Source organism: Muscardinus avellanarius (genome assembly GCF_963383645.1).
Source record: "Muscardinus avellanarius genome assembly, chromosome: 19".
Classification (NCBI taxonomy): Eukaryota; Metazoa; Chordata; class Mammalia; order Rodentia; family Gliridae; genus Muscardinus; species Muscardinus avellanarius.
Window position 1 is genome coordinate 24,516,467 of NC_137805.1, and position 26,604 is coordinate 24,543,070.

General features: G+C 49.4%; 1 protein-coding gene across 6 annotated transcripts; it reads right to left on the bottom strand.

Moving 5' to 3' along the window:
• Positions 1 to 4,836: 4,836 nt before the first annotated feature.
• On the bottom strand, positions 4,837 to 24,712 carry STX16 (syntaxin 16; the record flags this gene model as incomplete). 6 transcript variants are annotated; one of them, XM_080716242.1, is made up of 9 exons in its annotated part: positions 4,837 to 4,941; positions 6,387 to 6,467; positions 7,517 to 7,660; positions 8,150 to 8,241; positions 9,279 to 9,444; positions 9,893 to 10,033; positions 10,434 to 10,541; positions 16,889 to 16,900; positions 24,632 to 24,712. In XM_080716242.1, the coding sequence occupies 9 exons, from the start codon at positions 24,710 to 24,712 to the stop codon at positions 4,837 to 4,839; spliced, it is 930 nt and encodes a 309-aa protein (XP_080572368.1). The 6 variants fall into 6 exon arrangements, with proteins under 6 accessions (XP_080572368.1, XP_080572366.1, XP_080572369.1 ...); XM_080716240.1 differs by having other exon boundaries at positions 24,581 to 24,712; XM_080716243.1 differs by lacking the exon at positions 16,889 to 16,900.
• Between the last annotated feature and the right edge of the window lie 1,892 nt (positions 24,713 to 26,604).

Sequence of the window (26,604 nt, forward strand, 5' to 3'; positions counted from 1 at the left end):
GCCCAGTGGTCTATTTTAACTCAGCCTGATTTAAATGTGCATTGTGTTGAGTGGAGCCTCATCTAAATGGTCCATTTTAGCTTATGGAGCTGAAGTGGAGAACCACATAATTACCCCAAGCATTCAGGACAGTCCAGAGAGCTAATTTGGACAATTGGACAAATGATTATTTTCTTTTGCCTCAACTGACCAGATAATTGTGTGCAAATCGCCGCCATTGGCTCTGTGGAATGTCCCTTTGTATAGTAACCGAGCCATGGGCTGCTACAATGACATCCTTTTGAGATGGCCCGGAGTTGGGGACAAGATGCACGCAGCTGGCGCCCACCATCTGACTCAGAGTCCGGAATCAGAAACGCTTCCATATGACCCGCGTCTAGTGCGCCCACCCAGAGTCCTAATTGACTCATTCTGATGCCCATCAATTTGGAGGGGGCTGCTTCCTCTCAATTCCAAAACGAAACTAAACAGAAACATCGACTGCAAGGTTAAAGGTGGCACCTGGGTGGTCAAGAGAATTGAGTCAAAAAACAGGAGTTTTTAAGGGCCATTATGCACAGAAATAGACAATTCAAGCCACATGGGTATCTGCATGCAGGGTGCTAAGTTCCAAACTGTAGCTAACATCAATGGACCAGGTCTGCTTCCTAAAATCTGTTAAGATATAGACACTTATAGCTATAATTATTATAGAATTAGCATTGCCAAGAAGCAGGGATTCTGAGTGTGGTCCCGCCATCTTCCCTACATCCAACCAAGGACCATCCTCTTCTGTGAACCAGGTGGGTCCCATATGGTTTGACTAGATTAAATGACCCAGATGACCAGAGCTGAGTGGCCTGTAGCGATACATTCTCCTGCCATGAGTAGGTGCCACTGAGTTAGTCGAGGGGAATCACTGCTTCAACTACAGGAGGACAGACAGATGGGAGGACTGCTCTAAGCTGGACCACAGGCATCCAGACTTGCTACATGTAACAGAGGAGACCTACATCCAGCTGCTCTCCTCCTGGGGCGAGTACTCAACAGGGACATCTCAGTGGCCCATTACCTCTGGGCCAGGGCACCTCTGGACCTTCATCTTCTTTTTTTTTTTTTTTTTGTGGGTCTGGGGACAGAACCTCCAAGCTACACCCCCAGCCCTATTTTTTATTCTTTATTTTTTTAAATAGGGCCTCACTAAGTTGCAGAGGGCCTTACTCAGTGGCTGGGGCTGTCCGCGAACCGTGATCCTCCGGTCTCAGCCTCCCGAATGCTGGGATTAACAAGTGTGCGCCATCGCGCCCAGAATCTCTGAAGCTTCCTGACAGCAAGGCTTGGGCCTGTCTTTGCACATTCCTGTGGCATCAATTAAAAACTGAGCCGTCAAAGACGTCACTGGGGATGTAACCAAGGGGTTCCCACTCAAGCTCCACGCAGGCTCCGGGCCTGTCGCCACGCTCCCACATGACCATCAGGATGGAGGCCTTCTTGGATGTGACCCCCACTGGTCCCAGCGGTCTCAGACCTTCTGGCAGACGGCTACCCTTTGAGAGCAGATGTGAGTCTTGGGCGGAGCCACCTGCTAAGGAACAAGTTGGAGGAAATCAGTGCCCAGGAGGCGGCTGTGGCTTCCGAGCAGTGGACAGCGGGCTCTGAAGGTGACTGCCACAACCTCACCAAGGACGCCACCAAGACTGCGGTGCTTAACTAAGGACACACGCCTGCCCGCCCGGCTTGGCACACACTGCTCACCATGACGTATGACGAAGGGCTCCATCCCCCCGTGAGGAGGACCCCAGTGCCGCTGGCTTTTGACTCCAAGTACCCCGCCCCGCAAGTGCTCAGGGTAACAGGACAAGACCCCTCAACATCACCAGAAAGCCTGGTTCCCGGATCCCAGGCGCGAAGACCCTCGAGGACGCGCGGTGGGGCCTGGGGGTCTCCAAACGTGCGCAGGAATGCGTGCAGACCTCCTCTTCCCAAGGAAGAAAGCTGCTTGCCCTCTGGGCATTTTCTTTTCGGCATATCGCAGAGCCAATCCACTGTCCCCTTGAAAACGTCCATTAGACAGCCAGACAGACAGACAGACAGACAGACAGACAGACGGACTGACTTGCAGACACTGAGGCAGGAGCCTCAGGCACGAAATTGAGCCGGCAGCCCCAGAGACCACAGAACTGGCCAGGCCCTCCCCAACGCAGTGCATCTGAAGAAAACACAGCCCGGTGTGGAAATGAATGCTAGGACCGCAGGATGCTCTTTAATCTGCACGATTGCTTTATTGTACAAAAAGTTTCCAGTAACAGTAAATTAGTTTTTAAAAAAGGACAAAAAAAAGTCATTTTGGATAGAAGCGCTTCACTAATTGCTTTATTTAAGCATACAAGAAAAAAAAGTCTTATCTGACCAATTAGGTTGAAGGGTTTTATTACCTTAAGAAGCCATTAGCTGGGATAAAACACTGCACGCACTGTGTCAAAACAAATAAATAATGCTCTCTCAATTAGCAGAGAAAGCGGTAAATCCGTTAAATTAGAGACACACACAGCTTCCCACGCACGGCCCAGCCAGCACCCCGCCCCCACAGAAGAGGCGCACAGCACTGCAGCCCACAGTCTCCACGTCAGGACACCCAGGAGAGGGGGCGTCTGCCCAGGCTGGCCCAGGGATGCCCTCCCTGCGGTCCTTCCTCCAAGGGCACCTCCCAGGCTGCGGAGGAGCGGCCTGGGCGAGCATCCCCTCCACTGCCCCGCAGCAATGGAAAGCCATGGTGCCCAGACAACGGCTGTCAGCAGGGAAACAAGTCCATCTATTCCCAAGAGGAGAAGTGATCCTGAGGCACCAGGACTAGATCACCTGTTTTCCCTTCTTCCTCAAATGCTACTAACCTTTCCCCAGGACAGACTCAACAGAAAAATACAGTGGTTAGAGGAGCCCAGGGCAGCAGGGCCAGCTCCAGGCTGGCCTATCTGTTCCCCTCCGGACGCCAGTCCCAGCAGCAGACAGCGGGGGCCTAGCCAGCTGCCTTGGGTCCAGGCAGAGGGACAATTCCCTGTATCCACATAAGGTCCTTAAAACAATTTCTAATCAGACCCATTGTTTCCCAGAGGGTTGGGGGATCAACCCAATTGCCCCACTGAGGGGAATAAATATAAACAAATGGTGATCCTTTCTCAAAGGGTCACTTTCCTTCGGGGTTGGTAACTCAGCATCCTAAGAGCTCCTCAAATGTCCAGCTTGGCCTCCGTGGCTTGCCTCCAAGGCAAGTCTCCTGATTCAGAGCCCCACTCTGAGGAACGGCTGGTTCAAGCGCCCGTCACATGCAGTGGCGGGAGGTCTGCAGAGGGCGTGGGGCAGCACCGATTCCTGGTCCCTAACCCCCTCTTCTAGGGCCACATCAGCAGCGAGGACCTGGGGCCGCCTGTTGGAGGGAGTGTGAGGAGGGGGCCAGGCAGGGCCGGGGCCTCCCGCCCTGGTCTGTTTGGATGACCCGAATCTCTACGTTCGAGTGTAGACTTCTGGAAACCACTTCAAAGTCAACTCTAGAGAGGCATTTTATGTGATTGGTCCACATAAAATGTAATGTGTTTAATAGGGTCATGCTCTTCTTAAAATTTTTAAGAGAAGGAGTACCAATGAAAAAGCCATTGGGAATTACACAGAGGCCACTAATATCGTACTGGTGTCACCGAGAACAGCGGCACAGGGCTGGGCGACCTTGGCTTCCAGTGCTGGTCGCCCCTCGCCCGGGCAGGAGGCCACAGGCGCCTGCGCAGGCCAGGCGCCCTGGTGACACTCACGCGCCTGGGGAACAGCAGCTTTCAGGGTACCCCAAGTGGCAATCGAGGGCCTACAGGTCAAATCCCTGCTAAGATCTTACTCTGAAATGGAGTGATGTTTGGTTAATAATTTGAGACCCACTAATCCTAAATGGGGCGGCCCATTTAAAATGGCCTCTGTGTACATTCACAGTTCATTAAATGGAGCCTGGTTTGAACAGGTCGTTATGCAGCCAGTGTGTAAGAAATAGATGGCGGAGGAGGGACACGGCTCCGTCTGGTGACTCTCATGACATGGTCAAGCTTCCTCCAAAGGAGAGGCCGGCTCAGAGCACCAACTTCTAAGCTTCGGCGGCTTAGCTTAGTAACCCCTTCCGGTTTACAGTAGAAAATACAGTGCAAAAATTTCATATGCAGAATCCTCTATTGACAATTAATTTAAACTTATGGCGTTGTTTTAACCGGCCCATCTGAATGTGTCAATTAACATCAATGACGGTTTCTTATTTTTCACACTTTGTTACTCTGATCATTAACAGTGATGGAGAAGCTACATTAAGTTAATGGGGAGTGGATTATAAATTCTTAAAGGACTTCTTTGTTTTCAATTGGAAAATATATAGAGAAAGATGAAGAGGCATTTTCACCTCTACTCATAAATTTTTGGTACCAAATTTCTTAAAAACCAGATGGCTTAAAGAAAATTTTTCCAAAAATTATTTTAACATGCTGCTCAGACATGACTGCTAAAAAAAATAGCATGTACACATGTAACATGAACAGCCTCCCAGGCCTGTAAACGTCCAACTCGTCTTCACTTGCTAAAAAAATTATATATATATATATGTCTCTATATATTAGAACTGGTCACAGAACCAATCTCTACTCTGCTATAGGGTCAAAGGTCCGTGGTCTCCACAGGGATGGAACACAAAGGTCCACTTTCCTCGCAGGTGGGCGGGGAGCGGGCTGGAGGGCCTGGGCCTGGCCCGCACCTCGGGGGGCGGCGGGTGGGCGCGGCCAAGCCCTCACTCAGCACGCGAGGCAGCCCCTCACTCACTGAGAACCAAGGCCACTAGCGGGACTTGACACCGACAAGGATGACAATGAGGACGATGGTGAGGACAAACAGGATCAGGATCACGAGCATCTTCCGGTTCTTCTTCTGGTACTGCTCGGCCTGCGGGCGGAGAAGGACAGAGCCAGTCACCTTGCAGAACACACACCCTGGCCTCCCGCCTCCAGCACGGGGTTCCGGCGCTCTGTGCAGCGTGACGTCGCCCCAGGCCAGCGACTCCCAAGGCCTGGTGTGTTTAGAGGAGCCGCATGCCAAGGGCAGAAGGAAGATGGCGCACCTACCCTCCTACTGAGTAATGCCGAGCGCTTACGGAAGCCAATGGCAAATAATGCCCTTAAAAACCTCTCAAGATGATTTATAAAGTACAACCTCAAACCAAATTTCTAGTTCCCCTTAGATTTGTTCATTTCTGCAAAGAAGGCTTTCTCTGTGTTATAACACGAAACATGTCTCACTAGTTCTTATTTAAGAAACTCCAAAACCAATGCATAATTCAGCAGCTTATCAAAACCTGGTTATTACAGAGTAAGAAAGTAAAGTTAGCTTTCATTTTAATGTTCGGGACTTGACAACCAAGTTAATCTAAAGGCTTAAACAGCCCTGCAAGCAGGGGCTTCTCCCCGCTGTGCGCTGTGCTCACCCCTGCACGAGGCAACAGCGCTGCCCACAGCTAAGGACTTGGGTCAGTGCGCAGGCTGGACCCTTGCAAATCAGACACCGCGGTCAGCTGGCGTCTCTGCTACAGGAGGACAGGCTTCAGCGGAACGCTCACATGGTATGTTAGGGACTGGGAAAATGCTCATCATTTGGCTGGAAATACCACAGGGTCTCAATGCAACGAGAGTAGGAAACGGACAGCATTTATTTTATCTGTGGAGTATTATTGTATTCCTTCTAAAGAAAATATGCGCCCACCTATACACAAGCACCCAGTAGCCCGTGCGTGTGCCTCTCATAACTGACGACACGATTTCTAAGATATTTTCCGTTGACTTTTTTCAAAGAAAGAAATTAATAAGCATCATGGAGACACCCTGAAACAAGGACCTCATTAGCCAAGAGTACACCGCTGCTGCCACTTCCAGAGCTCTCTTTAGGTAAGACACAGACACACAGTGGGAATGAAAGGGAAAATGAATTTCTATTCTCTCCACCACCGCTCATCAGAACACGAGGCCTGAGCCAGCAGCAGCAGGCACAGCAGATACCTGAGCAAATGCCCGTCCCACTGATTCCCCCAACGAGAAGACTCAGGAGGAATGGAAAAAAAGAAACCAGCCCCCATCCCTTCAGGATTTACGGCTCAGCAGGGTGTTCTCGGGAGTGTCTGACCCAGGCGAGACACACCGAACGCTGAACTCCGCACGATGGATGCAGCGCAGTGGCCTTGCGTGGGAGGCGGTCTGCACCCTGGCCTGCCTGGAGGAGAGCTGACCACAAGCTCCAACACACAGAACAGACATGACGGAGAGGCCTCCTATGAACTCTCCAGGTCTGAGCACAGTGCCACAGTTCCTAAAATGCTCACCGCTCAAAGATGTTATTACCTTGTGCAGCTGTTTGAGGCCATCCTCGGTTTTGATACAGGATTGCTCAACGTTGTAGTCAATCCTATCGAGGACTGTCCCCTGAATAGTAAGTGACAGGTACAGACGGTCAGCAATCGAACCAGAGACATGCAGACTGCAGGCATCCGCCTCCACAGGATTAAGTGTCTGCCCAACTGTGGTGAGGGTCACCCTCAGGGTCCTGGGATCCACCCTCCAGCAATGTTAGGTACCCAGCAGCAGGGTGCCGTGTTAGTTGCAATAAAATCTAGCTTATGAGAAAATAATACCGACCAGTTGAGGTTTCTTTTTTGGATTTAGCTGCCGTAGGCTACGTGGTGTTCAGGCTTATGGGGACTGTTCAGCGAGGGCCAGGCGAGGGCCCAAGCTGTGGACGTGCTTGGGTGTGAGCGGGCAGACACACCGGCCAAGCTCGGCCCGGTCACGTTAGGCCTTCGCGCCGACTGTCTTGTCTCCCAACGCGGACTCGGCTCCCCGGGGTCAGAGCAGAGCCCTGACCCGCCACCTGAAATTAACGACCCGGCCGCCGGGAGGGTTTCTAAATGGCTCAACCTCTTGGTCCTATAGGAGGGGGCAGGCTGCGCGCAGGACGGGGCTCTTATGGGAACGTGCCGGTCAGGGAGCGCAGGGCAATGACAACAGCCGGATCACGCAGCCTGACGCTCCATCCTGCACTGTGTCAGGGCATCAGGACCCAACCCTGCTGGCAAGATAATAAAATGCCCCATCAGATTTTAACTTAAGCAACAATTTAATTCTACCTGAAAGCTGGTGGTTCCAGTTACCATTACACAATAACCTGCCAAAATTATAAAGGAAACCTCCTTATCTATTGCCAGAACCAGCGCTGGGTTTGGTCAGAATCAAGTAGGCCTCCGCAGTAAGTGGACCTCACAAGTGCCCTGGGCAGGGCAAGGAGTATGACAACTTCAACTCATTTCCTTTTGCTTGAAAAGGGGCTTATTAATATTTTACAGGGACTGACAGAGGCCTATGCATATCTTTGGTAAATCAACACATCCTATGGATATATCTGTGGACATACACACACACAAAGGACTGTGAAGAGGAGCTCAGACCACAGCAGGAAGCCACAGACAGCCGCGTACCTGTTCTACGATCATGGCACCCAAGTCCCTGAAGATCTCGTTCAGGTCAGAGATGGACTGCACGATCTGGCGGAGCTCTCGCTCCCTCTCCTCCACCATCAGCGTATTCTGTTCCACCAGCACCAGCTGGTCATCAGTGAAGCCCTAGCAAAACAGCGTGGGGTTTCCCCGTTAGGGAAGTGTGGCAGACCAGTTCAGATACAGTCTAAACAGAGAAGGAACTCTGAAAATACTTCCGCAAAGCAGGTAACAGTGAGCACTTATTTTTCCCTAACAGGAAAGAGTCAAACTCCCCAAAGCAGCAGACTGGTGGCAGCGCGGCCCCAGCAGGGTGCAGAGAGGCAGCCGCAGCCATGTAGAGGCTCAGGGGCCATGCTTCTCGGGTTCTTCCCAGAAAGCAGGGTCCACAGTTTTTCCGAAAGCTCTGGAAAGCAGATGATGAGTCTCCCTGCGGCCTTTGGAAAGGAACAACAGTACAGCTGTGCTGTCCTCTGCCTGCTCAGACTAGCCAGCGGACATGGGAGTCCACAGCGCCGCGCCGCTCCACTCCACTCCACGGCAGCCGGAGGTCTAGAGCAGGAGGAAGCCCGACGGAGCGCAAACGTACAGCCGCTTTACGACCCCTTCACGTACCCGGTCGTACAGAGTATTATCGTCTCCATCATCCATTAGTGGTACTGATGTATCAAAAAAATGCTGGGATCTTTCCTCTCGATTCTTCATGCCTATCATAGATAGGAATCCACTTAACTCGAATACGTAAACCATTCTGGTTACTGTTCCACCATTAAAAAGGGAAAATCTAGCGTAAAACTCAACAAAGTGGACATTCTCTTAGCAGCTTTAAAGAAGCCCACCTCAGTGGGCCAGGAAGGGGGGCATTACAACATGCAATAGTATGCAAGCGCTGGGCTGCTCAGGACAAAGCCACGCCAAATGTGCACAAGTCACGGCGCAAGGCAAGAATGACACCCCACCTGAGAATGTGTAGGTGAAATACCTACTCTAACTGCTGTTATGAAACATTAACAAAAGGATCGATAATTTCTCTACGAGCATTTCTAGTAAGAATTCCAAATGGCCCTAATCAAATTTCAGAAATAATACAATTAAAATACAAACATGTCATCTGTCAGAGGGAGAGAAAATAGTTCTTTTTTTTTTTAAAGTATGTGGGGCCTTTATTGCAATGTAAAAAAACAACAACAACAAAAAAACCAAACCCTGTTCACAAGGGAAATTGAATGAGGATGTAGCTCTGAAGTGTTTGGAAAGAGAGGGCACCCTGAGCCCACTGGGGTGCAGGCTTTCGTACTTAAAACCCCCCACAGGAAGGCTTCTCAGGCTCTCTCGGACGCTCGAGCAGTTTGCAAATGTGTGGTTTTATGTGATGATCACTCTTTTCTACCTACTTATGAGCAGGTCCCCCAACCCCAACACCTGGAAAGCAACAAGCTCTCAGGTGTGTCGGGTGAGTTCCCGAAGTCTTCGGGCTGACACGGAACCACCGCTTACCCATCTGCTCAGAAGAAGCCGGTTCCGGGGCCCTGCCCCAAGCCCCCATCGGAACCGGAGCTGGGCCTTCACCCCACCTCGCCCGCTGCTCATGGGCAGGGGCCTCTTTTTGTTATAAAACGTGTGCCTGTGCTGCAAAGCTAACAGCGAAAGGTACAGAACTCAATGGAAAAGAGTCACGAAAAAGCAAAGAAAACAAAATGCAGTTGTCTCCCTACTCCAGGTCCCCGGGGCGCGCAGCACTCACGTTTGAGGTAGCCTGACTGTGCGTGCCGGAAGCTGGTGGACAGCTCCTGTAGGGCCTGGGCCAGGGCGGCCACCACATTGCGCAGCAGCCGCTCCTCCTGCTCCGTGCAGGCCCGGCGGGCCCGGCTGGGCAGCGCCTGCACCGCCCGCTGGCACCTGTGGAAGAGCTGAGAGATGTGCGTCAGCCGCTCGGCCTTGCCCTCGCGCTCCCTCCCGGCACAGGGGCGGCACCGCTGCTCTCCCCACTGTGCAGACGAGGGTGCGGGAGCAAGCCTCAGAGGACCAGGCCTCCCTGCCGAGCGCCGGACACTCGAACAGGGGACGGGGCAAGCGCCGTGCACACACCAGCCATCGCTTAAAGGCTGGTCAGACTGAACACTCTACAAGAAAAACATTGGGCGATACTGTTTCCTTTCCATGATAAGAACTGTGCTTTAGCCTAAAATTTTAAGCACGTAGTATATACTAGAAGCTGTACAATTTAAAATATAATGATTGAGCTCAGTCCTACTCTGAATTTCATTTTATTTAGCTAGTTCACAGCAGTGCCTACCACCAGCAGAGGTGTGCCCTCTGGGAGGAGAAGGGAGGAGAGGCCGCCGGCTGCGCGCCTACCTGTGTGACCTCCTGGGTGGCCAGCTCGATGGCGTGCTCCTCCTCTCTGCTGTCATCCAGCGTGGGTCTGTTCAAGTGCTTGTCGTGAAGGCTGGCCAGCTCTCTCATCTTCTGCTTGATGCGGCCAACGTCGTACTGTATCTAAACAGAGTCCAGAGAGCCCCCTGACGCCCGGCAGGTGCCTGTCCACCCAGCGCTCGGCTGCGCTTGGCTACTCCGGGGACCTGCCGGCTCACTGGCACACTTCTACGTGAAGTCACCATTGGACTACGACATGAACGCACGCTCACCCTTGCTCAACGGCTTCCCAAACTATTTTCTATTATTTAGGCCGTGACCACTAACATCAAAACTGAAGCCAAAACCATTCACATGTACACAACTTTTTCTTGGGATGTGTAAACGAGGAAGCCCAAAGTCTAACAAACCGTCTCTGAGGATATCCCCTCAAGCGTGGTCGGAACCGTGCATGCCGCAGCCCCGTGACACGTTATCCTTGTTCCTTAACAAGCAAAACACCGCGAAAGCGCCGCTCACTTACTTCGTCCACTCCGTCCACCCACTTCGGAGGTGACCGCTTTGTCACGCTGATCGCTGCCTCTGGGTCGAGGCTAATGCCCGACACCAGGGCCATGCGGTCATCAGCGAGCTGCAGGGAAAGAGGCGCATGTTAACGGCGGTTTCTGTTCGCTTCGGGCAAGGGCACACTCCCTCTTAAGTGCTGCTGCTCCTGCAAGACGAGGGCCGCGGGAGGCCGCGCCTGCGCTGCCGCGGCGTGAGCTTGCTCCACACCGCGAGGACGTGGAATTACTTTCCTATCTCTTCATGCAGCAGTTCTTCATTTCCTTGGATATACGTGTGAGCATGAATTTGACTTGATCTGGCTATAGACATGTAATGAAAAAGTCAACAAAAGATCCTTAGAAGAAAGCCCTAAGGTACCGGAACTATGACAGAACGCACAAACCTCAGCAATTAGTGTGATCAGACACAAGTAGAAAGGAACGCTAGGCCGCAAATGGGATTAATATAAACATTTACTATGGCAAGGTCTCCATCCACTCCCATAGCTTCTCTTGGAAGGAGAGCAGATTCAGTTAGTCAGGCCATCCCCACGGTCGGGACGTGAGGGCCGCCACCTGGGCCGGAGTGCGGCCGCCCGTGGTGTGCGCTCCTGCACACCAGCCCGGTTCTTTTCTCAGTTAGAGGCTTACTGGCAACATGCCCCCTCTTTGGAAATGATAGCGACAGTTTTTGTCTTTATAAGACCCACTGCCTTGGTGAGCTTAGGCGGAGGTCACGGGCTCGTGTGGTTCTGTGTGTTAGGCGGGAGGTCATGGGTTTGCGTGGTTCTGTGTGTTAGGCGGGAGGTCACGGGTTTGCGTGGTTCTGTGTGTTAGGCGGGAGGTCACAGGCTCGTGTGGTTCTGTGTGTTAGGCGGGAGGTCACGGGTTTGCGTGGTTCTGTGTGTTAGGCGGGAGGTCACGGGTTTGCGTGGTTCTAAACTGTTTTTTTACCTGAAGGCATAGAATGAGTTGAAAGACATTTAAGGTTGCCTCTAGATCTCAGAAGTTTTATTTTTATTTACTTATTTATTTATGGTACTAGGGATGGAACCCAGGGGCATTCTACCTCTGAGCCACACCCTCAGCCCTATTTTTATTCTTTATTTTGAAACAGGCTCTCATTAAGTTGCGAGGGCCGCACTGAGTAGCTGAGGCTGGCGGTGAACCACAATCCTCCCATCTCAGCCTCCCGAGTGCTGGGATTACAAGTGTACAACACCACGCTCGGCTCGATCTCAGAATTTTTAAATGCCACAACGATGATCAAAAAACAATGGAAAAATCTTTACAAGTTCTCTATAGACGATATTTAGTAAATTAACTAAGTCACACTGTAGAACTGGATGAGGAGTTTGTATTTTCTTCTCCCTTCCCTGCAATTAGCTGTTTATTTTTTCATTCACTTGGCAAATCCTTATTTGCCTACCTCACAACAAAGAAACTCAATGAAACCTAAAAACCCACAGGCCAAGGGGGAAACACCATGTAAGGAAACACCTAGACTAGACGAGCTCTTCCCGTCTGAGTCCTACAGCCTGGGGAGTTCATGGCGCGACTCCTAGAGCACACTCGTCTCGTCCCCCTCGCCCTCACGGCCCAGGGCCCCGTGGGCACATCTGCAAAGACCACACGTTAAGGGATCAGACCCGCACTGTCCCCAGCGCCTGGCGGCTCTGATTAAGCCCACCATTTGACAGCCTGCGCTACAGGTCCAGAGGCACTTTCATTCTTAAACAAATGGCGCGTCCTCCAAACCTGCGCCGTGTGCCCACCGTGTGCACAGAGGCCCCGAAGCAGTGATTCTCCACCACCCCCTTGGGTTTGTTTTTAAGAGTTCACTAATAGGGATTTTACTTTTTTTATGATTTTAATCCTCACAAAATCTAGGCAAGCTAGGAACTATTATTCCAATCTATAAATACGGAAATTGAAACTCAGAAAAGTGGCTTGCCCAAGGCCACCAAGCTAGTGTGTGACAGATTAAAAGTGGGGTCAGCTGACTCCAGGAGCCCCTTCCACCTACAGGCTGCCAATCACTCCGGGAGGCCCATGAAATATAATGACAACTCGCTAAGAAAATGAATCAGGACAAGCCGTCAGACTGCAACAAGAGAACGACCCAGTCCTTTAACGCGTTCCCTCCCAGCCTAGGGGACTACGGGGCGGGCCCAGAGAGAGGCAGCAGGAAGAGCACCTGTGTGGCCGCCTGTGGAGCAGGCCCAGGGCGGCCTGGACCCAGGGCTGGGCTGCTCACTGCTCCCCCGCCAAGGCCGCCCTCCCAGCTCGGGGCCACTGAGGGACGTGTGGCTGCAGCTGTTCATGCCATGGGACCTGGGGCGGCTAAGGTGCCTCTGATGAGGCCTACAACTCCAGTCCTTACTCTTGAACCCACAGGCCCCTCCGCAGTTCTGCAGAGTAATGGCAATCTGTTTTACAGTGGCTTTGTTTCTAAGCTCATGAAGAAAACAAGCCGCAGTGTTTCCCCTGCTTACAAGCACACACTGAACTAAAGGCAGATAACGCAGAGGTCCCTGTAGCTGAAGTCACCAGCACGGTGACTAGCCACCCGCTGCCGTGGCGCAACGCCTCCAAGCAGTGCTTTCTTTATTCAAGAGAGGCCCCGAATGAGATGGAAGCCGCAGGACGGGCAGGCGCTCCGTGAGGGTCCTAAGGAAGCCCGTGGCAGAGGCGGGCCCTCCAGGAAGGGCGCAAAGCAGCCCCACACACCTCGGGAGTGTGCCAAGGGGAGAGAACAGCTGATCCCTTGGGAGGGCAACTGGAAACGGCACCAGCCGCCCCCTTCACGAGGGCGTCTCTGCCAGAGCGCTGCCCTGCCTCCTCCCGCCAGTGTCCACATGGAAGGGCGGCACTCCTAAAGACGGTGTGTTTTGAAACAACTGAACATAAATGCCCACTACTTGAAATGGGAACAAATTTGAACATAATACATTTTCAGAGTAAAACGATCATTCTTTCAACTCCTCAAACCTCACTTCCCACTTAAAAACCTGCTCTCTTAGCCAGGCGTGGTGGCGCACGTTTGTAATCCCAGCATTCGGGAGGCTGAGACCGGAGCACCGTAGTTCGTGGACAGCCTCAGCTACTTAGTGAGGCCCTTCACAACTTAGTGAGACCCTGTTTCAAATTAAAGAATAAAAAATAGGGCAGGGGGCGTAGCTCAGAGGTCGAATACCTCTGGGTTCCACCCAGACCCGCACATACAACAACAACAAAACCCCACACGCTCTGGTGCAGTGAGATGTCAGCACGTGGATGATGCTCAAGGTGCCACCCTATCCCACAAAGACCTCGAGAGCCACCAGGTTCCTCGTCTGTTTTTCCTTGCTCAACACCAACATGGTCCTCCTTCTCAACATATGCCATAGGCTAGTAAAGCTTTTCTTAAATAAACTTGCATTCTGAAGTAGAGAATCTTTCCATCTTTTTAAACAAGAGGAATGCTACAGAAACTCTACTCACAGCGGGGCACAGCGGCACACACCTCTCACCTCAGTGACCCCAGAGGCTGAGGCAGGAGGCCGGCCTGCGTAACTCAGCGAGAACCTCTCCCAAACTTAAAAGGGCGGAGGACAGAGCTCAGTGGTAGTTTGCTATCACGCTTGAGGCTCTGGGTTCAATCCCCAGTACCACCAAAAAAAAAAAAAAAGAGCGATCCTGCCACGGGGTGCACTACCAACCCAGAGAAGCGCAGAGATGCCAGCAAGGGCTCAGAGCACCACACTACAGCGGCTTTCCGCTAGTCTCGCTAAAGCCAGCTTTGCCCTCGGCCCATTCCAGATGGAAACATTTGTCCCTTTAAGAGCACCAGGCGGTACGGGCAGATTCCCGACTGCGGGAAGAAGCACACGCAGCCTCTCTTGTAAAACAACGGCTCCAAGCGTGGCGCCTCGCCCACGCGGATCCTGCCTGGGCCCAAGCTGACTCGCTGCTGTGGGACTGGCGAAGCCCGACAGGCCTCCTCCTCCTAACAGCGACACCCAGCTGAACCCGCACCCGGGCGAGGACCACGCTGACACCTGGGGCCCCTGCCGTCCGAGTGGGCCTGCCTGGGTGCAGGGGAGGCGCGCGTCACTGGGTCTCAGGCGTCTCGGGCACAGAGAATCGGGATGTCACCACACTTTTTAAAACCTGCATTAATTTAGCCGGGCGTGGTGGCGCACACTTGTAATCCCTGCGCTTGGGAGGCGGAGACAGGAGGATTGCGCAGGTTCGTAGCCAGCCGTGCTGGTTTGAGATCCTGTTTCAAAAAATATAAAATAGGTCTGGGAGTGTGGCCCGGAGGTAGAAGGGCTTCCAGGAACCCCAGTACCACCAAAAAAAAACAAAACCACAAAAACCTGCATTAATTTAAAAATAATGCTTGCGGTTTCTATGGAATGACAAAATACTTTTCAAACTACAAAAAAAGAGAATAAGAATTTGAGAATTGCACCACCTTGATATTAACATTGTTGTTCCACCAACTGATTGACTTCTCAACGTACATGTACACCCCTAGAAAAGGTGGGGAGACGAGAAGGCCAGCAGGGTGCCTCGAGGTGCCTGGACCGGAGCTGCATCCCTGCCCCAAAGCCAACACCCAGAGCTTGTGACTTTCTAAATTACTTCCCATTTTGAAGTTAAAACCAACGATTTGGGAGATTACTTGCCATAGTGGGAAACTAGATGGGACAGAAGACAAAGGAGAGGGCCAGCACTTCCCTGGACACGATGGAGGGGCAATGGCCTTCTAAGGCCGTGGTGTCCTCGGGGAGCTTGTGGGGAGGGCGTGAGGGGGCAGCCTGTAGGAGAGCCCTGGAGTGAGTGAGAGCCAGGTGATGGGACCATCGCTGCTCCCAGAAGATGCCCTTGGAACCAAGTCTCAGGGCACCTTCCCGAGGACCCCGAGCCTGGCGCAGCACGTGGCTCCTCTGCCAGGGCCTTTGGTCAGAGCAAAGCCCTTCACACATACACGCAGAGGCGCGGCGTGAGAACAGCCAAGTGCCGGCGCTGAGTCCCGGACACGGCGGGCTCCGGGACCCGCTGCCTACAGAGGAAGAGGCCGTGGGAAAGGTCAAGGGGGCCGGCAATAGGAGTCGGCGCAAAGGCGTCTTTCTAGCCTGCTCTTTCCTTCATAACACACTGGCTTCTGGGGACCCAAGTTCTAAACCTGCAAACTGCTCAGTAAGATATAGGATCATTTGTTTTAAAATAGCCCTTTATGTGTTAACACTGCCCAAGTTCTGCTGGCAAATTCACCCACGCCCACTGCATCCCCAGAAGCCCTTCTCTCCACAGGGCCCTCACCCTTCCAGGGCCCAGGCTGGGTGCTGGCGGGGAGCTCCCCACCTGTGAGCGAGCTTTCAGCTACGAGGCAGCTTTAATGCTGTTTCTAGTACAGACATGATGCCCGTACACGGTTCAGGAATCGTCTGCCCTGAGCGTGGGCCTATGAGGACAGGGGTGTCCTCTACCCGGGGCCTCCTGGGAAGGCGGTCAGTGTGGTCGCTCCTGGGCAGCAGCTCAGGATTCTTTTAAGCACACAAAAGCATCTACGCAAGTTATTTTGTTAAAAATACAACAACAACAACAACAACAAAAATGGGTGCAGGGGAATCACAGCGCCCACAGCGCCTTACGTCGGGCTTCCTCCTGCCAGCCACCTGTCTGGGAGCACATCCCACAGGCCTCGAGGACAGGTTAGAGGGGCCGCACCACTTACGGAATGGCTTCCAGGGAAGAGTATTTGAGTTGTGCGCGGCCTGTTGATATTATCAACTAGTGAACGTTTTACAAATTTATAGGTAGACCTTAATCTACTAGTTAGAACCCCACGAGTTTGGAAGGTGGTGATCCTGTCACCACCTTCCTGCACAAGCTAATAAGCTAAACCTCTCTGCTCACTCACTCACTGAAGTCGCCCCAGAGAAGTGCTGTCCCCCTCCACTGCCGAGCCAGGCCACAAAGACGGGGGTGAACAATGCAGCTGAATCTCATTTGTGCCCAACCCTCTAGAAGAGCTGTAAAATGAGGTGATATGAACGTGTGTTAGTCCACCTCCCGGGCGGGCGTGATGCTAACAGGTAACGAAAAGGCCAAACACATGCTGCTAGGAAGAGGCCAGAGCGGCCGCTGCAGTGATTAGCGCGACGCCCGTGTGGCGTGGCCCTCGCCCTGCCCGGGCGCAAGAGCCCCAGAGCCCCTGGCAGCCCGTCTTCACTCTCCCACCATGCCACGCTCTCCGTCAGTCTCGGAGAGCAGGAGGCATGAAAATATACACACAAGCACCAGATAGTAAATTGTTAAATACATCAGAAAGTAATTAAGACAATGCTAGAAGATGTATAAGCTTGGTTAGCATTTTATGTCTGGCCAAAGGCATTTTATGGGCTAAAATGACGTAGCATAGAGAAATATGGAGGAACGGTACCTCGTCCAGCTCCTGCGGGCGTGCGGTGGCATCAGGTGGGTCCCGTGGGGGAGCAGGAAGGGAGGCATGAGACAGACAGACAAGGAACCGTCAGGTGAGGAGACAGGCTTCAGGCAGCTCTAAGTTGACTGAAAACAAGACCCACTAGCTAAGGCATCAAAACATGTCCCCTCTGGTCCTCCCTTCTTAAGGGAAGCCATGCAAACATGTCTTTATTTTTATTTACTGTGGTTGTTATTTTGATAATGTGATAGGACATAAGAAATCAATGGCTGTAAAAATTAAAACACATTGGAAACATAAAACACACTTGCTTTGGCTTCACCAAAATATACTGGTTAATCTGCTTTATAAACATCAAATATCACATACAATACCACATTATAAATTTCCTTAGGAAGATAAAATAAGAACACACTAAGATGTACTGTTATTGTGTTAAATAAATTCATGTTAACATGCAAATCAGCCCTGAAAATGCAACAAAATTAAAAATGAACAACCTACAAAATTGTCTACAGCTGCATTCAAATAATATCCAGTGACCATACATGTAAGGGCTCTACAAATTACATCCCAGGGACGTGGCTTTATCCGTGCTAATAGAGCGGAGAAACCGTTCTTTCCCGGAGAGACACAGGTGGAAAAATAAAAGGAAAAACTCTTAACATTTGCTTGGCCTGTATTGTTATTAACCTAGAAAGCACACAATTATTTATAAGAGCAAGCGAACAGGACAAAACCGAAGGTAAGCAAGACAGCTGTAAAGGGGAGGGGAGAAGAAACGGCACCAGAGGCAAGCTTCCATTTAAAACCAAAGATTCCTTTCTAGACCAACACGGAACTCTATCTTCTGAGCAGACAGTTACTAATGACAGATAATCTAAATAACCTGGTCTCTCTTTTTTTTAAAACTGTATTGATCATAGAAATAATTAGTGGTGAATTTCAATAATCAACTGTGGTGTGTGTGTGTGTGTGTGTGTGTGTGTGTGTGTGTGTGTAGCAGTGAATTTAGAAAATAAAAAGCCTAACTTTCTTATTTAAAAATTAATAGTGCAAATAAAGTTGGTCTGTCAGGGCCAAAACACCATTACGCAACGATAGCAATAAAACCTAATCCCATGCCTCCTTGTAAAACTTCCCTGAGATGACTGTGGAGAGCTGGCAGGTTCCCCTGCCGCTCCGTGTGTGAGACCCACGCGGCCTCCACCGCGGCCCCAGAAGACAGCTCGGAACAGGCGCTGTTCAGGGAATCTTGTCTCATTACCTTTTACCTTAAAAAGGGGAAATGCTGGTCTTTTTAAAAAGCTTAACATGCCCAGCCAGAGAGCACCAGCATCTTTTACCAGTAAAATCAATGCAAGCCAAAGCCCTAAGCCCAGCTGTGGCCCCTCGAGCCCCTTCCCACTCCACAGTGGCTCTTTGGCATCTAATCTTTGAACAAAGTATCAGTGCACAGCTGTCAAAATCTCTGCAGGCCTGAGTCTGTGCTGCTGCATTATTAAGCCAGCACATAAACCCTCATCTTGTGCTTTCTGCAATTACTACATGATAAGAGGTGACACTGGAACCAGGAGATGCTAGGGCCAGAAACAACTCTTTTCCTACAAATAAGAAAATGAATCCTCAAAATGTATCAATGTATTGCCTGAAGCCACAGAGCTTGGTGGAGAGGATGTGGACACCCCAGATGTCCAGGCCTCTTCCCACCCCACCCTCCGGCCTAATTGTATTAACAATCCAGGGAATTATTGTGATAGGCAGCTACCACACCGCATCAGAAATTAAATTCAGAAGCCATTTTTTCAATGACCCCCCCCCCCATTTTGCTACTAACAAACAGAAGGCTTTCAAAACGCCCCTTGACACAAAATTACCAAAAAATTTAGTCAGGATGTGAATTAAAACATTTAGAGTTACCATCAGGACAGACCAAGACACAGCCGGACGAGCGCACACCACTGGACATCACCACCTTCTAAAATCTTTAGAGTGTCCAAACCTAAGTTTTTGCCCTGCCAATGGCGCGCAATCAAGCAAATATTGAAAACTCCAAGTAGCATGTGGACTTTATAGTCAAAGAACTTTCTACATAAAACTGAAAAAACAAGTGGAAACCCATCTGTGTTGACTCAGGAAGTCTGGAAAAGTCGAGCAAAATGACTTGGAAATACAGGTCTATGCTATAGTGATATTTACTTTATTTCCCTTCCTGCCAAAATAAAAGTTTGCTTCACTTTTATCCAACAAAGTACCCTTATTCTCAAGTAAGCCTCACAGCGCAAATGGAATCTTTAAAAGCAGAAAAGCAAATAGATCTAAAGAGAAACATCCAATGATTTCATGCTTGGATTCTAAACGAGAAATGCTTTTTCCAAGAGACCCAGCCTGGACCAAAAGCTAGAACCTTCAAGGTGCAAGTTAAACTTGAGTATGGAAGGCTGTAAAAACAAAGCAAAGAGAGATGCTGGGCTACTGCAAGAAAAAAAACAAAACTGTATTTAAACAATAAACCCTCCCATTTCCCAGGATCTGCAGCCCAAGTTCTAGCAAAGGGCCAGCAACACAGCCGGCCAGGAGGACACCAGGCTCCCGCGTGGATGGCGGGGACACGGCCAGTTCCCCTCTCCGCCACACCTCAGTCTCCTTAACCGGACCATGAACACCTACTTGATCGGCACTGTGAGGATGGCTCGAGGTGACCCGTGGAAAGGGCTCAGCTCAGTGCCAGGCACAGAGGAGGCACTCAGTAAACCTAGCTAATACTGTAGTCAAGAATGAGTAAGGACCTCATCGCTCATAACCATCGTTAATCCTTAATTTTTCTTTTTTTTTCTAAGCACACATTTTATTAAAAATAATGTGCTAGTTTCAAACTAATCTAAGACCAATTAACTCTAGCTTCCATTTATAGATTATGCATTATTTCAAGGCAGAGTATAGATTAGGCAGTAAACGCTAGCAAAGTAGCTCCAGCCCCAGTATTAGATTCATTCCAGGAGATCAAAGACAACACAAATCCATACAGTATCTCATCAGATCAGAACAGCAACTCACCTTCCACTTTTCATTCATTCATTCAAGACTTTACACTTTTTTAATGATTATTTAACTCATAAATCTATTTCAGCTTCCTGAAGCCAAACTGCCTGTAACAGCGTGAATGGGAGGCTGCCTTACAACTTGTCCTTGGCCAGCACTCCATCAAGTCACTTTTGCCCAGGATGGGCTACTTTTAAGGACTCTGTCAGTAGCCTTAAGCTGACAGCCACAAGGCTGCTGACTACAGATTTCCCCCTTTCAAAGTAAAGCTAAGACTGTGTGCTTTGGTCAGGTGTTAAAATTTGAAAAAACATTGTTGAATACATGGGGCCACAAAATCACCTAACTCAACTTCTCAATTTATAAATGAGATAAAAGGTGTCCTAAAAGATTAAGTTGCAAAGGAGTGGGATTCACCCTAAACTCCCAGCCTTAACAGTCTAACACTCTTTCCTTTAATTCTTGCTGCTGAGGGAAAAGGTGCTCGGGTACCCAGAACTGATGCCCAAATCAAGTACATGTAATTGCCAACAAGTGTGTTTTTCTGGGAGCCTAAAATCAAATCCCAGTCTGGTTCTGATGATTAATTTTTACTAATATTAACACAACAAAAAACACACATAAGTAGGATTTTGTTCAGTTCTGGGTGTTAAATTTTAAAAAGGATATAAAAATGTAGGCATCAGCCATAGGAGAGAGACTGAGCCGTACGCCTGAGCCGGGACTTCTGAGCCCAGGAAAACACTCCTGGGACCAGGAGGCTTCAGGGTCGCCATGCAGCAGCGGGAGGAGGCTTCCGGTGTTGCAGACCCTAGAGGACAGAACTGGGACCACAGGACATGGACATAATTGGAATCAATACAGAAAAAGACGTTTTAGTAGGAAAATATGTGGCCCCAAGCTGCTGGGATTTCTTAGCCGCAAGCCGAGCCTGGGGGCTTTTCACGGGCAGGGAGGCCAGGCCCGTGGACTCTCGGTCCCTTCTGGTCCTTGGGGCTGTTTGTTTGTTTGTTTGTTTGTTTGTTTTGTAGCTGCTTACTCTCCTTAAACTCCTGCTTATTTGTGACACAATTGCCTAGACACTGCTATAAGCCTTCATGCCTGTGTGTGGACCCACAATAACCACCACCAAAGAGCTTCTGGTTTTTTTCTTCAAATTAAAATTCAAGAAATGTGGGTATAAATTTTTTTGAATGATAAAGCTTTAGGTGTGCTTTGTTTTGAGGTGTGAGATACATCTACATGTCGGGTTGCAATCAATTTCTGCAGCTTTTTCCTCAAATAGAGATGTAAAAATTCAGGATTACATTTATTTAAAAATCAACTACGTTTGATAACTTATTTTTAATTGTGTATTAAATAACAAATACACCAAAGTCAACTTCTATGGCTTTTCTGCTAATCAGAAATTTAAAATGTCCCATTAGGATTTTTAAAATTAAGTCAACTCTAGGGTTTAGTTAACTTCCTTTTTAATTACCTAAGTTTAGACAAATATATTTATAAACTGACTCCTTTTAATTGTTTTTCTTTACTATGACAAATATACATCTTTCAATTTTTTATTTAAAAATTTTCAAACATACAAAAAAGTATGCAAAAATGGTAAAATGTCCTTTTACATACTCATCACTAAACTTAAAATTTTAGTAACATTTTGTCTTATTTGCTTACTTTGCTTTTGAGGGGCATTAAGTACTTAAAATAAGTTAAAGCCGTCTTGACATTTCACTACTAAACATTTCAGTAGGCATCTCTAATAAAATTAACATGTTTAATTAACTATAATTAGCTTAACTATTAATTTATTATCACTCAATACTTAGTCCGCATTCCAATCTGCAAATATAGTTTTTGATTTGCTAAATGGCTTTAAAATTTACAAGTCAAAAATAAGCTTTTAAAAAATTTGAGCTAGATATGCAAAGGGAAATAGTATATGAGCTACTAAATTCAGTTTTTAAAAATTGTAGTAGGTATGTCTTTTCCCCCAAAATACTTATAATTCATGTTTCTAAATTCCAGAAAAGTTTAAAAATTATAATATTCACTTATGTTAACATCTTATCATATTTGATTTTCTGTGTATGCAAAAATGATTTCTGTGAAACCACCTTTCTTCAGTTTTTAAAAACCGTGGTAGGTATGTCTTTTTCCCCAAAATACCTATAATTCATGTTTTTAAATTTCAGAAAAGTTTAAAAATTGTAATCTTTACTTATGTTAGCATCTTATCATATTTGATTTTCTGTGTGTGCAAAGTGATTTCTGTGAAACCACCTATCTGAAGATAAACACTTCACTCCGAAATACTTGAGAAATTTATGACATGCCACGTGTTTCTAATGCACACAATTAAAATCTATAAATGTATATTTTGTTTTTAAATTGTAACTCAGACAAAATATTTTTGTTAGATTGCAACACCTTTTAGATAGTCTGAATTGACTACACGGATATTTGAAATGATCTGACTGCTTCTCAGGAAGAGAAAGGTTTTAAATTATGTCACTAATATAAGGATGCAATATTTTCAGTGGTATGACATAAAAATATTTTTAATGTTCTGAAATAAAACATGTGTTTTTAGTTGGATTTAGAAATCTACTTTTAAGAAACTGTCTAAATCAGCTAATATCAGTAGATTTCCTGACATAACTGTTTTTCCAAGCTGTACACTTTAGTTGCCCACTTTTAATTATTTTACTTAGCTTGTATATATTTCTTTAATTGTGTAACTAAGAAAATTATTTTAAAAAGTGATTTAACCCAGGGATGCACTTTTTTAAAAGCTGCCCATCTCAGACACCACGTTTTTAAACTGTCTGAATTAATGGTTAAAAAAAAGGGAAAAATTCTCATGTTACTCAGAGGTTCAGGGTGTGTTGAACTTTATACGATTAAAAATTTAAAAACAAACAAAATGTATTTCAATCAACTAAAACTGAGACCCTTGAAGCACTAAGCGCACGGGTTTCAGTTCCGTTTCTTTTCCCTCCGAGGCAGCATAAAATCCAGGATTTACAAAGAGAATTCTACTCACTTAACATAACTAAAGATCCATGGAGGAATTTTATTCATTCTGTCTCCCCTCTCCATTGCTTGGCTTACTTCAGAACATTCTTTTCAAAATTAGCGCTAGAATTAGCCCGCTTCCATGCTGACATCGGTACACTTATTTCTGTATAATACCATTTTTTTCCATTTATAAATGTGAAAAGCATTCAAATTGTCATATAAATAGAATTGCAAACACACTCCGTCCTTGCTTTCTCAGATTTTTGACCGGAATTTACATCCTTTTATTCCTGAAAGTGCTCACACGGCTTAAAATTGTTTTTCTGTAAGTAATATGGCCAAAGGTATTTTCTTTACTAAAAGGAAAAATTGTCTTAGTAGACATATTGATAACAACATTGGACATAATTTCTTATTTAGCATTTCTATAAGTGATAAAAAAATAAAAGGTAATACAGTCCTTAAGAGGTGGAAAAAATAAAGTGTGAGATTTCAAAAACTGCTTATTTCCAGCATAATCCCCAAGAATCAGGTCTTGGGATAACTATCCCCTCGGGCTCCAATGTTCCTTCCATTCAAACCTATCTTGTCTACGGCAGGTGGCCCCCACTATAACTAGCTTCGTAACTTCATGTTTTCAATTAATGATATTACAGAGCTAATCATCAATGTTCTTGTTTGGGCCATTTACACTTGTCCCCTCATTTAAAAGATCAGTAAACGGAGGCTCAGAAAGGGAAAGGTTAACCCCCATCAAAACCAAATCCCAAACAGTAATCTTTCTAGAACCTTGCTTTAAAAAAAAAAAGAAAAAAGAAGAAGAAAACAGGCTCCACCGCGAGGCTAAGTGAAGGTTCTGGTCAATAACAGGGAAAAAAAATGTGCTATTTTGGGGGGTTAATTTTCACATGCACATCATGTTTTTTTTTTAAGTTTGAATGGAGGGGAAAACTTAATTTCCTGTCTGGGAAATGGAAAACGAAGAGCCTAGCACCTCATGGCCTCACAAACAAGGGCCCCCAGGAAAAACAGCCCAGCAATTATTCATAGGGAACTCGGCCACACAGAGGGAGAGGGCTTCGAGGCCATTAAAAGAAAGGAGGTGGGAAACCCACACACACCAGCACAAGTCCTTCCTCTTGGGGGAGGGAGTGTTCACTTGCAAGGATTCGGGTCTGTGATCCAGCCACCCACTCACTAGGGCCAACGTGAGGCCCGCTATTGGGGAGGGGGGAGCTTAAAAACAAAACAAAACAAAAAGAAGGCTTCAGAAAGGCCCCTCACTTCCAAATCCTGGTGTAAAAAAATATGTAAATAGGAAGCTGCCAGTCGTGCAGTGACGGAGGCGGGGCGGGCGGGGGAGGCCTGGGAGAGCTTCGAAAGTGAGGGCCAGAGAGGTGGACAGGGGCCTAAGACTGTTTTCTCAGCCAGGGTTAGAGGTGCCCCTTGACCCTGGCCAAGACACACTGCACTTCCGGATTCCTCTTAGCCTTATTATTCTCATCTTTCTTTTTTTTCTTTTTCTTTTTCTTTTCTTTTTTTTTAAACAGAGAGACAGACAGAGACAGACAGACAGGCAGAGCCGCAGTGCACACGGGCGTGTGTCGGAGAGGCCGCCAGGAGACTCACCGCAGCAATGCTACGTGAATGCAGAGGGCTGGAGGTGCTGTGACTACTCACTTGTTCGGCTAACAGCTGCCGGTTTTGGATGGAATTATTCCGCAACAACAAGAAAGCGTCGGTTAAACGCCGGGTGGCCATGTCTCACCCTTTGTGACCCCCCTCTCAGGGGCCCCCCGCCCCCTTATAGTCCTGATTTATTCACTTTGTCTTGGTCTGGCCTAACTGGCCCACCCTTGCACAGAAGGCTCTCTTGACAAGGCCCAGGCCTCAAGCCAAACAGGCGCAGCTTTGCGCTCCGCCAAAGCGCAAAGACCCCTCCCCAAATAACCACCTAGGCTTTCCAATTGTCTGACTCCCCCTACCCAAGGCCTGGCCTCGATCTCTAAGCACGTGAATCCCCCCAATCCTTGCCTAGTGAGCCAACTTCCCAGAGACCCCTCCCCAATCCAACTTTGGATCTCCAAGCGTCTAACTCGCCAATCCGGCGGGGCAGTGGGAGGGCCTGAAGCCCCCTACCCTCTCAGCTCCTGAGACCCCAAAGGTCTTTGGCCACTACCCCTAACTTGGGAAACGTGGAGCAGCAGGGCTGTGCCCAGCAGCCGGCTCAGAGGCACTCCTCCCCTCCCCCACGGCTGCCTGCTGGAGCTGGGGAGCCAGGCGGGCCCTCGACTACAGTGCGCCTGCAGCTCCCTCCCTCAGTCCACTCTGAGCTGGCACTCGCTCGGGCCGACCTCCTGACCCCTAACTTTCCTGAGTGGCCCGGTCCTTCACTGCCAGCAGGCTGCGGCCTCCTGGAGGTCAGCAGGGCCTGCCTCCCCGGCCTTTTCACGCCTCTTCTCCGGCTCCCTCCATGCCCGGATCTGATGGCAGCCCAGCCCCGAGCCGTTTCCGTGCTGTGGTCCTGGGTTCTGGCGTCCCCCCTGGCCCTCTTCCTGTCCGTCCCTCGCGAGTGCCCCCCTGCGACGCTCAGTAGGCTCGCTGCAACGTTCCGGGCGCGGGAGCTCCTGCCCTCCTGCCCTCTGGCCCGGGTGCGGGAGCGCTCCGCCCACTCCGGGGGGTGCGGCTGGGGCGCCCCGATTCCCTCCGTGAAGCCGGGCCCGGGGCCTGGGGGCCGCGGGCTGGGCCGCCTGAGCTTTCCTAGTGTGGCCCCTAAGCTGCAGAAGGCTTCCAGGGGCCTCGATGGCGCATTAGAGTGGAAGTCTGCGGTGGGCAAAGCTGGGCGCCCAGCAGAGCCCGCCAGCGCCGAGCGGGGGCGGGAGCAGACGCGGGAGACAGTGCCTCTGCAGGCCGAGCACGCTCCACTGCAGGCGGCCGAGCTCCTCTGCTGGCTTTTTTTTTTTTAACTCTGAAAAAAAAAAAAAAAAAAAAAGAAAAATGTATCAGAAAAACAACCAGGAGGAAAAAAAAATAGGGAGAAAAAAAAAAAAAGGAGCGAGCGCTGGCTCCAGCCTCCCCGGCTGCCAGTCGGGGGTCGTGGGGGCGCCCACCCTCCCGGCCGCGCGTTCTGTAGGGGGCACTACAGGGTTGTGCATGTCAAGTGGGAAAGTTCCCTGGAAACTTGGACACCCCCACCCCAAATTTAAACCGAACTCCTCCGATCGAGCCCGGGCCCCCCCGTAGGGCCCTCGGGGGTCGTCCCCGAGCTCGAGCCGGGCCCAGCGGGGCGGTGGGGCAGGGGCTGCGATGGGGGTCGGACGCTCGGCTCGGTGGGGGCTCTCCCCAGCACAGGTGCCTGCCGGCCACGCCGAGGTGCAGGGCCGGGGGGCTCTTCCCCAAGGGCGGGACGCTGCGTGTGTTCGCGGTAGTGCTCAAAATTAACGTGACAAAGACACGACAAGAAAGCAAACGACGAGGAAAAAAAAAAAAAAGCGTCGAGGGCACCGGCGAGCAGGGACCCCGCACAGAAACCCTGAAACCGGCGCTCGCCAGGCTCGGACTTGGTAGACAGCAAGCGTGGGGCGCTGGGGGGACCCCTGGGCGCTCTGGGCACCCCGGGAAATATTTGCCCAAGGAGGGAGAGTTGTGTTCTG